Genomic DNA, 13,216 nt, shown 5'->3' with positions numbered 1-13,216 from the left:
CACAACATACAAAGGGTATTTTGGATAAGACTTTTAAAGCATTTTGGTTGATTAGTTAACAAAGTATTCGGCACAGTGAATTAATAAAATGAAGCCCACAAAATAAAAAGTGATGAATTATTATTTCAAAAATGTAGCGCTCCAGAACCAGAAGGTTTTAACACTAATTCACCTGATGGCAGCAGAGGATTTGGCAACAATGCACTGTTCTCTCGTTAGCGTTAATTGCAGCTGTGACAGCGGTTAAAGGCAAGGTCCTGCTCTGACTCCCAATCATTTATCTCTCCATTACTGAGAGCACTCCGGGATTTTATTGGCGTAATAAAGTCGATCTTCACTACCACAAAAAGCCTCCTGACCCCTGGGTGCTCCAGAGGCCCCTGACTCCTCCCAAATGTATTCATCATCTTCATATTCATTCTCTCTCTCCCTCTCTCTCTCTCTGTCTCTCTCACACACACACACACACACACACACACACACACACACACACACACACACACACACACACACACACACACAAAAAAACTCCATGCATGCAGCCGGGTGCACATGCAACGATGTTGTTTCTGACTTACTTAGTGTTTAATTAGAACATTGAGAGAGGATCATTTTAATGAAGCACAGGACCGGTGTTTTGAGTGAGGGTGTATTTTCGGGTGTGTGCGTGTCTTCGCGAACTTTAAACAAATTTGACGAATCCTTGGATTTTCCATTTCTTTTGTAATCATTTTTTATAGATGATATAATGCTAATAATGCTACAAAAACAAAACAAAAGAAAACTATAAAAAACTCTATCCCACTGGTGTTCTAACCAAGACAAGTTTGAAGTTACCCAACAGTAAATGTAATCCATGTATGCCCTCTTGTGGTTGAGGAATTCTGATTGTTCATAGGGTCTTGCTGGCCTAGTCTGTATACAGAGTACAAGATGCCAGTGTTTGGTCACATGAAATAGTTGTGGTTTCTTCAGACGATGCGGTTTAGACAACAACTCTGGGTGAAAGGTTTTTCTCAGAAAAAAATGACACTACCTCATGGATTAGTTAGTAAATTAACAGAAAGGCGTGGAGAGTCAAAAAACATGAACTTGATCTAGACTAAAGCTTGGATAGAATGGAAACCACTGAATGGATGTGATACTGATTATTAGACACATTATCAGAATCCATTCCATTCAAAAATTGGACATTAACCAAGGAGAAGAAAGTCGTATCGTGGCAGAGAGGCTGAGGAAACAAGACAAATGTGTGTTATTCAATGTAAAAAAGTCTTTGATTTTAGTATGTGGGATTCCATGATGAGTTCAATCAGTGCCAATAAAAAGATTGAAACTGAATCATTTGCACCCTGGAAATGTCTGAGATTGAATTTGAGGAGAATGAAGTCATCCTGCAGACAAAGAATACTGTCTATGTTAAGGGACTCATCTGTTGAGTTGGCATTTACTCTGTGTATTAAAGTGTATTAAAGTGTATTAAAATCAATAAAGGCACTCAAATTAATAGATGCTGTATGATACAATTTTTGCAGAAAGTACAGGGGCCACAACTGAAAACACTTTGAGGTCCATCAAACATCACCTCTCCTTCAGCTGAGTGTAGAGGAGCCATGACTGCATGTACAAGTACACCTATAATGGAAATTATTTGAAAAATAAAAACAACAAAACAAAATGTAAAATGACGTTTTCTTTTCATTTTACTGTAAGGATCAATGCAAAAATCACAACACATTCCCTCAATTACATTAAAGTAATTGTAAGACTTTTTAAACAGTAACTGACTCAGAGCTTCCTAGTACACACAAGATCAGTTGTGCGGTCTGGACTCCCAGCTGTTTAAAGGTCAGTGGGTCTCTGAAGTGGTGGGTGCTGTCTGCAAGCCTGGGGTGCTCCTGTCTTTGAATCGCCTTTGAACGAGAGGTCAGCTCTCTCAAAAGCAGATTACACTTATGTCATCATAACCATAACAACACATGCTTCAATTTTTTTTTTATGTGTTTCCATCTGAATTTCATTCTATTTAACACTTTGCTATTACTCAGTTTAATTAGGCTTAGAAATAAAGTTGTCCATACTTGGGCTGAATGTTTATTTTTATTTTTTTTGAGAGTGCAGGGTCATACATCATCTAGTAGTTGCGTATCATGAATATTAAAACTAGACATCTCTTAAATATTTTACCTCAGACATAAAATGAATTTGATGCAGTATCAAAGTTATCATTTGTATATATTTAAATTCTATATTTAAATTGTATTTTTTAATTTGTATGCTGTATGTTAAAGTGGAATTTAGATTTTATACATTTAATACTTTTTGACTATGGATTCCTTCATTTACAGCATAATAGAAAGGCACATTTCATTTTTGATGTAAATTGTCTCAACTTCCTGAAAAGCTAACATCACATCCTTTTAGCACAACTAAATGCACATCAATGCACCTGATTCTTTTCACCACCCACCCAGTCTCCAATGGGCACTCGATACACTATGTCTGTTATGTGTGTTCTTGTTGTGTGTATGTGTGTGTAGAACCTGTTCTCTGACGGAGGACGGAGGTGGCAGACCGGTGATGCAGAGCTACGCACTCACCTTTAAAATCTCTCACAGACACATCCGTCGCATACGTGCAGATCTTTCTTTAGGGACGGACACATCGTGAATTTACAGGTGAGAGGAGAAATATCTGTCAAGTCTCCATTTGGAAAAACTTATTTTACCTTTGACAAATGTGTTTTATTCTGTCTCAAGCTCTATTTGTTTTATTTGCCTAAAAAGAAAAAAAGTTTGGATTTGTGCGCAAAGCCTTTACACTCACATTGTGTTAAACCATCAGAAAATAACTATGTGGGTCCTTGGGAAGATCAGGGAGAGCATTGGGAGCATTCCTCTAGAGCTGAGTCGTTACATGGGGAAGAGTGAAGAGGATATCTTTCTCTCTTCTAAGACCAGCCTCTCTCGCAATCTGCACAACAACGTCCTCACCCCAGAAAAGATCCCAGAGTTCTGCCTGCCACCACGGCTCTGCAAGAGGAGCCCTCTGCTTGAAGCGGAGACAACCCCACCTCACCTGCACAGTCAGAACCAGATACCCACGAGCAGCACTTCTTCAGACAATACACATGTAAAGACAAAGGATGTGAAGACAAGCAATGGTGATGCATCAGAGGCTTGGAAGGCTACAAAGAAACCTTTGCCATTCTCTGCAGAGGGGTATGGGCTGGCTGGGATGTATGAGAGCCCCAACACTCGGAGGAAAGAGTCTTTGTTCCACTCAAAGTGCCCTGCTTACATGTTTGACAGAAGCATTCCTACTGCTGCACCCCGGCTGGCAAATGAGACAAACCTGCCCAAGAAAAGCTTATCTGGGGTTTTCTCTCTGTTTTCATGCGAGAGCCTCTCAGACACAGGAAGCACAGAAAGTGAAACGCCTTCTTCCAGTGACTCCTCGTCCCTCAGTTCCCCTTATAGTGCTAAATCCTCCCTCTACATCCCATCGGGAAGCGGTTGTCTTAAAGGAGCAACATCTTGTCCTGTGTTAACTGACAGCAGGGAGGACAGATGGAGGTTGAGGATGGGGGGTTTAGGTTTAACAACCTCTTCCAGTAGCCCTCCAAGCTTAGAGGGAAACTCACTTACCCTAGTCCCACGTGTCCTCTTCCCACTGGATGTTCTGCAGTGCCAGGAGAGACTTCGGTGTGAGCACGTCCTCCCTTTGCAGGGCCGTGGTAAAGTGCGGCTCTCTGCTGAGCACACCGCACTATGCACCGACACGTTCTCATCCCTTTCCACAGTCAGAGTTCGTGTGGTGTCTGTGGAAGGCCTATGGGATAATACTGACCTACGAACCCTGAACTGTGCAGTGAATCTATGTCTGACACCAGGGAAGCTGCAGCAACAGGAGAGCGCCACCATCAGAAACTGCCGCAGCCCTGTGTTTAATGAAGATTTCTTCTTCACCGAGCTGAGTCGGGAGGATCTGCTGGAACTGCAGCTGAGGTTAAAAGTGGTGGATAAACCTGCAGCTGGAACACTGAGGAGGGGGACAGTGATTGGAGTGATCACCAAACCTCTATCTCAGTTACTCCCTCTTAATAAATGGTTAGAAGAATAGACATTTCCCTTTCACGAAAACGTGAACATACCATTTCCATAACTATAGTGACAATGGTTCATGTGGCTTTATAATTCAAACTGCTTTACTGTGGTGAAAGAGCAGATGTCTCAAAATGTTCTTTGATTTTAAAACAGTAATTCATTTTCCTGATCCACACGGTGTCATGACATGTCTCGGCTACAATGCCAGTTAGAACTCTGCTCTTATCTTAACTGGTCCAAGACTCTGCTGTTATTGTTCCCCTATTCCAGTAAGGTCTCAGAGAAGCTAAATAAAAAGCATTTTGTAACCTGCTTGTTTTGGCCTTTTCCTGATATCCTGATCTCATAACTTTCTAGTTTTTGCCTTGCACACTTTGTGTCCCTGTTTTATACACCTTGTGTCTTTTTATTTCCTGTTTATCTCCTCTCCCCTCTGTAAAAAACCTCACAGCAAATTAAAATACAGTGTACTTGCTGTGCTTATGTGCCTATTTACTCTCTTAAGCATTTGAAGCTTAACTCGCTTGTCATTTACCTATCTACAGTTCGCCTCTTTCCCAGTGTTGCAGCAGTGGGTGAATTTTGCCTTACGTAACGAATCGTATTGCAGGTACGACATGACGTCAGAGCACCGCCCACCGCAGGACGTCCTAATCTGACGTTGAGGCAAGCAAGTCCCTAGAATGTAAACATGGTGACAGATAGATGAGGGAAACGCCAAAATGGTCTTCGAAAGCTTGGTGGTAGATGTCCTTAACCGGTTTTTAGGGGACTACGTTGTCAATCTTGACAGCTCACAGCTAAAGCTTGGCATATGGGGAGGTAACTGAAGTTGTGTATGTCATTTTATTGGACTAGCTCGCCCGCCAAGCTAGCTAGCTAATGCTAACAGCCGCTAGCCACCAGGCGTGTGAGAGAGGCTCCCTCAGCTGTCAGTGTCAGTTTATCTGTCCCAAAATATAGTTTAGCTGTCCGGTGTGAGCAAGACAGTGCAGCAAAAATGCTAGTTTATGGATAAGTCAATTAGCATTGTGAATTTATGACTGCTACAATGACCTTACATTAGCTCTTTTAGTGCCACAAGGCTGTTTGGTCAGTGCATTCACGCGAGTTCCTGGGAAGCGAGCAGTTCGGGGTCACACCCTTTCACACAGATAGGTTATGACTCGCCACTGTGTTTCATACTGAATCCTTTTTACAGGCTCCACCTGAAAGTCGGACACTGACAGCCCTGTACGCAAATGATAGGATTAGAAGAGAGGTTTCAGAGCCACTACTATACATGTGCTAAACTCGATCAGGGAGTGGACTCACGGATCAATATCTGCTGCTTTTATTAACAGATATGATAAAGGAGTTTTTCGGATGGTGTGCTTGTTGAGTTTTAAAATCGAGATATGTGCACACATGCTGCTCAGTTAAGTCTCTCGGGGCTTGGAGTAATGATGTTTTTGTCATGTATGGCTTTAATAATATATGTGTTCCATTGCCCTGAGTGTTGAATAAAGGCAATAGACAAAGGCCAAAGACCTCTTTAGATTGGACTGTGTTTCTGTTAGCCTCAAAACACAATAATAATCTATTTGTCTTATCATAATGTACATAGTAACGATCAGTAAACAAGTAATCTATGTCATCACAGGTGATGCTGTTCTTACAAATCTTGAAATAAAGGAAAATGCCTTGGTAAGTTGCACATAAATGCGTAAGTAAGCAAAAAAAAGTCATCTCTCATGTCTTTCTGGCACTCTTGATGGATTTGTTTTACAACAATTTACTGCTCCTTTGTTGCAGAGTCAGCTTGACATTCCTTTTAAAGTGAGAGCCGGTCATATAGGTGAGATTGTAGTTACTGTCCCCATCTGCCAACTTTCCTTTGGTACAGAAGAACATTTTCTCATCTTGTGTTTCTGTTAACAGGACGGCTGGAGCTTAAAATTCCATGGAAGAACCTCTACAACCAGTCAGTGGAGGCCACACTGGATGGTGTCTATCTGCTCATAGTCCCTACAGCAAGTAAGATAAGCATCTGTATCCAGCCAAAATACATAATAGACTTCATAGTGTGTACAGCATTGTTGATTCCCACCATTTCAGTAGAAACATACAGGGTTCGAATGTTAATATAAGTAAACTCCTCATTTTACATAGTCATAGTCAAGGTTTAAAAAATTCAAAAGCATGTTAAAACATCTTGCCTCTTAATGACACATTTAATGAATAAAAATCTAAAGCATTTAAACTAACAGCAATATCAAGTTCCGTCTAATGAATGAATGAATGAATGAATGAATGAATAACCTTTTATGAGTAGCAGACACAACACAGTGTATCAAAGTAGTCAGACAAAGGAAGTCTCTCACTTATTCATGACCCTAAAGTACTTGTCAGGACAAACAGGAAACTCAAGCTTAACCATTTGTATCTTTCATTGTTTTCATGAATGTGCAGATAAATAATCATTTTTATTGTTGCCATTCTCTCCAGGTATAAAGTATGATGCAGAAAAGGAGGAGAAACAACTACAAGAGGCTCGTCAGAGGGAGTTACAGCGGATAGAGGAGACAAAGCTGAAGGCTGCTGAACAAGGTCAGGGGTCAGCTTTGATTTTAAGGGATCTGTGTGTGTGTGTGTGTGTGTGTGTGTGTGTGTGTGTGTGTGTGTGTGTGTGTGTGTGTGTGTGTGTGTGTGTGTGTGTGTGAGTGTGTGTGTGTGTGTGTGTGTGTGTGTGTATAAACATGTAAGTCTAACAAATATTCTGTGTGTTTAACTGCATAAAGTTAGGCATTTTTGCTTCCAGTTAAGTTTTTAGCAGGTTTCATAGACACTCTTAGCCAAGTTGTAACTATTGGGATAGGTAGCCAGAAGAACAGTAGCAGAGACTTAAAAGCAGAAAAAGCAGGGTTGTCTGCAGTAGATGCAGCTAAATAGCATTGCAGTGATACCAAGCCATGTGGTCGTGGTTTGTCTGGTTGTGAGTTCATGTGTTGCTTGTGGAGCAGCCAGGCTACCGCTTTCACACTTATTATTTTCTGTGGTTAAACACTGCTGAGCCAAAATGCACTGACCTGAGCTGTTTAGTTTGAGCCTGTTGCCAACACATCTATCATAGTCCTGTGTTGAATACTAAGGGAAGTGCTACAGTACTGTGGCTTTACATTTTATAATAGCAGCATTGTTATTAGAACAACACAGTATTTGTCATTAGATCAGTAAATATTGCAGTAAAGTGAAACATTTCTATGGTCATTTGTCATTTTAATGCTATTTACTGCACTAATATAACAACTTCATCTTCCTTCAGAGCATTCAAATTTTGAGAGAACATATGCAAATTAGTTTCTCAAATATGGCTGAATGATATTTCAGCATCAAAAATTGCATGTAGGTGCAGTAGTCACGCTACGAAGGATGCATGGTTAAACTAACTAGGACCAGTAGTCCTATTATGCTATAATCGATGTACTGCTTAATAACTTAAATAAAGAAGGTAAATTTCAACATGCAGCAATGAGAGCTAAGGCCAACTGTTGGAATAAACTATAACATATACTGTAAGTGAATGATAGTAGGCGTATGTATCACGGAGCGAGAGGTCAAATCCTTGTTCCTAAAGCCAAGCCTCAGGAAAGCTGCAGGACCGGATCAGGTCTCACAGTCTTCATATTTGTTTGTGTTTGACAGAGAACCCCAAGTTAGAGAAGCAGGACACCTTTGTGGAAAAACTTGTCACTCAGGTCATCAAAAACCTGCAGGTCAAGATCTCTAACATCCATGTACGGTATGAAGATGATGTGAGTATTCAAGCTGACTTACCTTAGTGATGTATGTAAGTATATACAGCAACGCTTAAATAAAGCTTAAAATGAACTCAAATTTGTGTTTTTAAAGTAAGTAGTAAGTGATAAAAACACGGAACGAGAGATGGTTGCATTTCTATATCCCCCTAACAATGAAAGCATGGATCTCGCAGAGTGAATATAGCCTTAACCAGTCTGTAGGCTTAGCTCTTATTTCTCCTCTTATTTGTTTTGCTCAGGTCACCAATCCAGACTGTCCTTTGTCATTTGGAGTATCACTGAAAAACCTCAGCCTTCAGGTAATGTGTTTTAATGTCCCTGATGTCATATTATATGCTATCTTACATCCAGCAATTATGGTGTTCTTCATCAATTAGTACTTAAACCTAATTACAAATATGTAAAAAGTTATCTCATCAAGGTGCTTTTACCTTTCTGCTTGTTTGGTTTTACAGACAGCTGATGAGAACTGGAATCCCAGTCTTTTGGATGAGAATTCGAGGCTTTTCTTCAAGGTAAGAAATTCAACCACTTTATCTGTCATCTATATTTGTAATTTATATTTTATTTATGTTTTATAGGAAATATCAAATATAACCTGTTGTGACACTGTATGTTTGTTTGTTTGTTTTTTTCACTGTATTTGATGACTTTGTCCCTACAAGTACACTGAAACTTAATTTACTTGTTGAAAACTTTTTTGGGAGTTTCAGTCAGTTTGGTCCTGTGAAATGTGTGTGTCAGCAGGAACCCATTTTATTTCCTGCTAACTGATCTTTGGGCCCTGAATCAAACTTTAGAAATCATTGGACACTATCATCTCCGTTTTTATCTTCATGGTAAGCAGCTGCAATACTCAAACTGCTTTTTCTAACGCTAATTGTTTTTTCCTTCTTCTCAGTTGGTTCGACTAGACAACTTGTTTGCCTACTGGAATGTCAACTCAACACTCTTCTCCAATCACAGTGCAGATAAGGCCTTGGTGAGTCATCCTATTATTACTGTGTTGTACCTTGTCTCCACCAGCCTGGATTTAGGTATGCCATTGTCTGTCATATTCTGTCTTTACTAAGACACAACCACAATATTGTGGGCACACAGAACAATCTTAGCCAGCCAGTTTACACTTTCAGGCAGAACAGATTCCAAGTAACAGAGTGACAATATGAAAGGCCTTTTATCAAATCCTTTTAAAGCCTTTGCCATAATTTTCTTGGCCTCTGAAAATGCTTCTGAGATTAATGCAGATTTTGTCAACCATTCATTTTAGCCACAAAGGTTCTTTCTATAGTGGCTCTAATAAGTAGAATGATTATAAACATGGTGTTGTGATGGTTTCCTTCCACATGTTGTTAAAGCAGTCAGGAAAAGAGACAGGATATGTTGAGAGATTGAGACCAAGCAGGTAGAATTTTGATGAGGCTTCTCTTACTGTGTCTTTTTATAGCGATGTCTCCAGAGCAGCATGGAAATCCACAGCTCTCTTCCTGTCAGCCATGACTTCAGTGAGTGTCTCAATGTCATCCTTTATTCACAATTTTACACTGTTATTTTTATTCTGTTTTATACATGTTCAATTTAAAAATATTGTCTATACGACCTAATGAAACCCCCCTAAGGCCACATATTACTTGACATGCATGACTCAGTATTTTGTGTATCGATTATGAATCGGTACCTGGTATCTAATTGCTCTGATACTGCATTCCCTGAAAAAATGTGTGAATCACACAGCTTGACTCACCACACATTTTACCAGATTTTCAGCACATTTCAACAGATTTTGTTTTAGCTGTGGGCACAAGCTGACAGATTTTTGAAGGGCTGCAATTGCAGAAAAAACAAAAAGAAAAACATATTCACAATTTTAAAACGCCACAAAAATACAGGTACATTTTTTTCTCATACAAGCACAAACCCACGTACAACCCAAAAGTTCAAGAAAAAATCAGTATGCCTAGAGTTACAGTTTTTTAACAATTTATTTCTTGTTGCTGGTCCACAGTTTTTCGTCCAATCTCAGCGGACGCTAAGCTACAGATGAATCCCAGGACAGACGTAGACTTCTCCTCTCCCAAAGTGGACCTGATGGTCAATCTCAGTGAGGTGGCCATTGAACTCAACAGACCCCAGGTAGGTGTGTCTCTGTGTGTGTGTGTTGTGTATAAACTTGTACCTGTAAGAGCCTGGTTAAAACTAAGTTTTTCAGGAGAGAGGATGAGAAACAGAGAGAAGTTAAAGACAAACCATGAAATGAAACCATATTTTAAAAGGTGTTCAGTGATGATAAATGCACTTCTGTCAGTACTCTGTGCCACTGAGTAATTGCTGACTTCCTGTCTTTCCAGTACATTAGCATCTTGGAGTTGCTGGGCTCAGTGGATATGATGTCTCGGAACCTGCCATACAGGAAGTACAGACCCGCGGACCATGTTCACAAGAATGCCCACTTATGGTCAGAAAACACCTCCACAGTTTGACTTTGATTTTATAATGCCATATGACATTTTACCACCATTGCATGTGCTGGTACTTAGTTTTGCACATTGTGCAATTGACCGTAAAATTATATGTTGCTGCCTTCTAGGTGGAAGTATGTGATCACAGGCATCCTGGAGGTAGATGTGAAGCCACGTCTCCATATGTGGTCATGGCAGAACATTCGCCGGCACCGGCAGATGGTCAAACTATACAGAGAGCTCTATAAAACAAAGATCACAAGCAAGAAACCCAGCGAGGAGCTGCTCAAACAACTAGAGGTGGGGCAGGGCTAAACTGAAATGAACTGAAGAGGGGGAGGGGAAGGAGGGAGGCAGGAAGTAGACAGGGATGGACGTAGGTGGTAGAATTTGTAAAGAAACACGGTAGTGGGTATTAACCTTGCAACTGCATAACAATACCAATGAGAGACCTGGCGAGCCTAATTTCCTGTTTTATGATAAATTTGATTTCAAATAGAGACACTTATGGAAATTCTTCCATATGCTAACATTATTTGGAATTTTGTTATTACTTTCTTTTTTATATGTCTGATTTCCATGTTTGTAAATGCTTTGGCAGATCCTGTATCTGTCATGTCAGTAATATGCATCTGAATCTAGTGAAACTGAAATGAGGATTTGTAGATGAAGAGGCCAAAGTAAATAGACAAGAAAAAGGAGTTGGTTCAGGGATTTTGACTAGGTTTCACAATGCAGCCAGCCTGTCCTAAATAAAATTGTTATTTGTCTGTAAGTGTTTGACTTTGAGTTCCACTTTGGCTACATTCTGCCTAACTAATTTTTTTGCCCGGTGGGATACTACTGCAAGCGCAGGTTGTTTCTGCTTGATTGTGCGCTGGGGGAAATTCCCACTTGACTACAGTGAATGTAAAGATAATATGATATGCAAGTAGTTAATTGTAAAGATGTTACCTTCTCAGTATCTTTTCAGTAATATGCATTCACTCTTTTTTTTTTCTTGCCATAATTACCCACATATCAAGTGTTCAACCCTATAAAGGGATTGATTGAAGCATTGGAGACGGATGTTGTAATTCAGAGAAATACACCATTAAATCTAAAGCTACCTTTAGTATTTTAGATGTGGTCTTTTTCACTGTCTCTCCTCGGCTCTGGTAGCATATTTTTTTCCCGATGTGATTGATAATGGACATTTAGTAATTGATGCATTCCTGCATGGAGAAGCAAGAAGCTGTTAAATACCCTAATCAATGTATTTTGTATCTCTATTCTCAGGAGCCAGAGAAGACCTTGGATATTTTTAACATCACATTGGCCAGACAGCAGGCTGAAGTGGAGGTAAGCTCTTTTTTTCTCACCTATAGTGGGCATCTGCACTTTCTACACTTACTTTGTATCTCTAGTATGAATTGTGACAGATGTTATAAATGTTATCTTCTGTGTTTAGATCAGTTGTTAACATTCTTCCAAACCCTACGGCCCCAAAATGAAACTTTCCAAGAATACAGAAAAAAACGGTCAATATTTTTTCCATTTATGCTCCCTGGATTTAAGAATACACAGTAAAATGCCTCTTCGGGATGTGTTTTTTGCCACAAACATACCACATACCATATGACCAAAGTGACACAAGACTAAGCACACGACAGAAAGTGGTAAAAAGCAGATGCATGCAGTGGTTGAGATATAGGCGGAAGTGTCACAATGTCTGTTGCTCACTTTATGTGAGTCCCTCTGCTTGACAGCTGGTAAGAGGTTCTTACATAATCTTGGCTTTGCTGCACTTCACTTTGCCATTATTTACGTGTTCAGCGCAGCATTTTTCATACAATGCTAATATATATTGGTGGCCTGCAAAGAAGTATTTTGATTTGGATTAATTTCAGATAACATATATGATTTAGGCAATATTTGCTTCTATGATTAGTTGTTTCTGTACTGTCCCCACTCAGACTTAATTCTCAGATGGAAATAAAACTGCAGAAAACACATTTTATTCACAGGTCTAGATTTTGTACCCGTTCTGAGTGTCAGATGCTGCATTTCACATTTGTTTCCAGGGATGAAAAATTTGGAGCTCCTGACTGCTCTGTGTGTTTTTTGTTCTTCGTCTTCCCCAGGTGAGCAAGGCAGGCCTGCGTATTTATCGTCCAGGGATAAAGATGGAGGAAGAGGAGTCTCAGGGTTGGTTCAGCTGGGTGTGGAACTGGGGAGGAGAGGCTGATCCACAAACAAAAGATGTCAAGACTGGAGGTAGGATGTACAAAATAAATATTGCAATGAAGAAAACAGACACATACATAAAATACAGTGTACTCAAGACCAGGACAAAAGCAAAGTACTCCATTATATTTTTGTAGTACCAGTCTATGTAGTACCAGGTTAAATGATGCTTTTGTTACTCCTCATATTTTCTGTATTCCATTTATTCCCTCTTGCCCTGTCACTCAGGTTTTGATGAACTGTTAACCCCTGCTGAGAAAGCCAAACTCTATAGAGCCATTGGATACAGTGAGACTGCTGCTAATCCCAACCTGCCAAAGGATGTGAGTCACTTCCCTCTCTGACACCCACATATCAACTAATAATACACTTCTGTTTGGGTCTCCAATCCACTTAAACAATAATACCAAGACCAAAATGCAAATAGAGTGTTAGATACTTTGATTATACACTGTGTTTGTCATTTTTTTCATAGTTTGAAGACATGAAGGTCAATTTCCACATGGAGAGGTTGTCTGTGTCCATCAAAGACAACAAGGACAAAAATGAGATCATCAGGCTGACTGTGGGAGAGCTCAATTCCACACTCACACAGAGACCTGGAGCACAAGCCATCAAGTTTGTC

The 13,216-nt window shown here is 40.0% G+C and overlaps 2 protein-coding genes across 4 annotated transcripts in view; both read left to right on the top strand.

Annotated features, from left to right (window-relative positions):
• The first annotated feature begins 2,853 nt into the window (after nucleotides 1-2,853).
• LOC120804940 (C2 calcium-dependent domain-containing protein 4C) lies at nucleotides 2,854-4,122 on the top strand. Its single transcript, XM_040154683.1, has one exon. It carries the CDS (start codon nucleotides 2,854-2,856, stop codon nucleotides 4,120-4,122), a length of 1,269 nt encoding a protein of 422 aa, XP_040010617.1.
• Nucleotides 4,123-4,761: 639 nt separating this feature from the next.
• Nucleotides 4,762-13,216, top strand: part of vps13a (vacuolar protein sorting 13 homolog A) — a 39,857-nt gene continuing 31,402 nt past the window's right edge. For all 3 annotated transcript variants that reach the window (XM_040155472.1, XM_040155471.1, XM_040155473.1), the window contains exons 1-17: nucleotides 4,762-4,928; nucleotides 5,749-5,792; nucleotides 5,901-5,943; nucleotides 6,027-6,122; nucleotides 6,594-6,695; nucleotides 7,791-7,900; nucleotides 8,146-8,205; nucleotides 8,362-8,421; nucleotides 8,808-8,888; nucleotides 9,354-9,411; nucleotides 9,912-10,039; nucleotides 10,255-10,361; nucleotides 10,494-10,665; nucleotides 11,644-11,706; nucleotides 12,489-12,621; nucleotides 12,820-12,914; nucleotides 13,067-13,209. In XM_040155472.1, the coding sequence (XP_040011406.1) occupies nucleotides 4,829-4,928; nucleotides 5,749-5,792; nucleotides 5,901-5,943; nucleotides 6,027-6,122; nucleotides 6,594-6,695; nucleotides 7,791-7,900; nucleotides 8,146-8,205; nucleotides 8,362-8,421; nucleotides 8,808-8,888; nucleotides 9,354-9,411; nucleotides 9,912-10,039; nucleotides 10,255-10,361; nucleotides 10,494-10,665; nucleotides 11,644-11,706; nucleotides 12,489-12,621; nucleotides 12,820-12,914; nucleotides 13,067-13,209 (1,595 nt within the window). In that variant the 5' untranslated portion in view covers nucleotides 4,762-4,828. The remainder of the gene's footprint in view (nucleotides 4,929-5,748; nucleotides 5,793-5,900; nucleotides 5,944-6,026; nucleotides 6,123-6,593; nucleotides 6,696-7,790; nucleotides 7,901-8,145; nucleotides 8,206-8,361; nucleotides 8,422-8,807; nucleotides 8,889-9,353; nucleotides 9,412-9,911; nucleotides 10,040-10,254; nucleotides 10,362-10,493; nucleotides 10,666-11,643; nucleotides 11,707-12,488; nucleotides 12,622-12,819; nucleotides 12,915-13,066; nucleotides 13,210-13,216) is intronic.

The sequence above is a fragment of the Xiphias gladius genome, chromosome 19, assembly GCF_016859285.1.
Source record: "Xiphias gladius isolate SHS-SW01 ecotype Sanya breed wild chromosome 19, ASM1685928v1, whole genome shotgun sequence".
NCBI classification, from domain to species: domain Eukaryota; kingdom Metazoa; phylum Chordata; class Actinopteri; order Istiophoriformes; family Xiphiidae; genus Xiphias; species Xiphias gladius.
The sequence above is the reverse complement of the archived record's forward strand: the minus strand, read 5'-3'. Positions and strand labels throughout refer to the sequence as shown.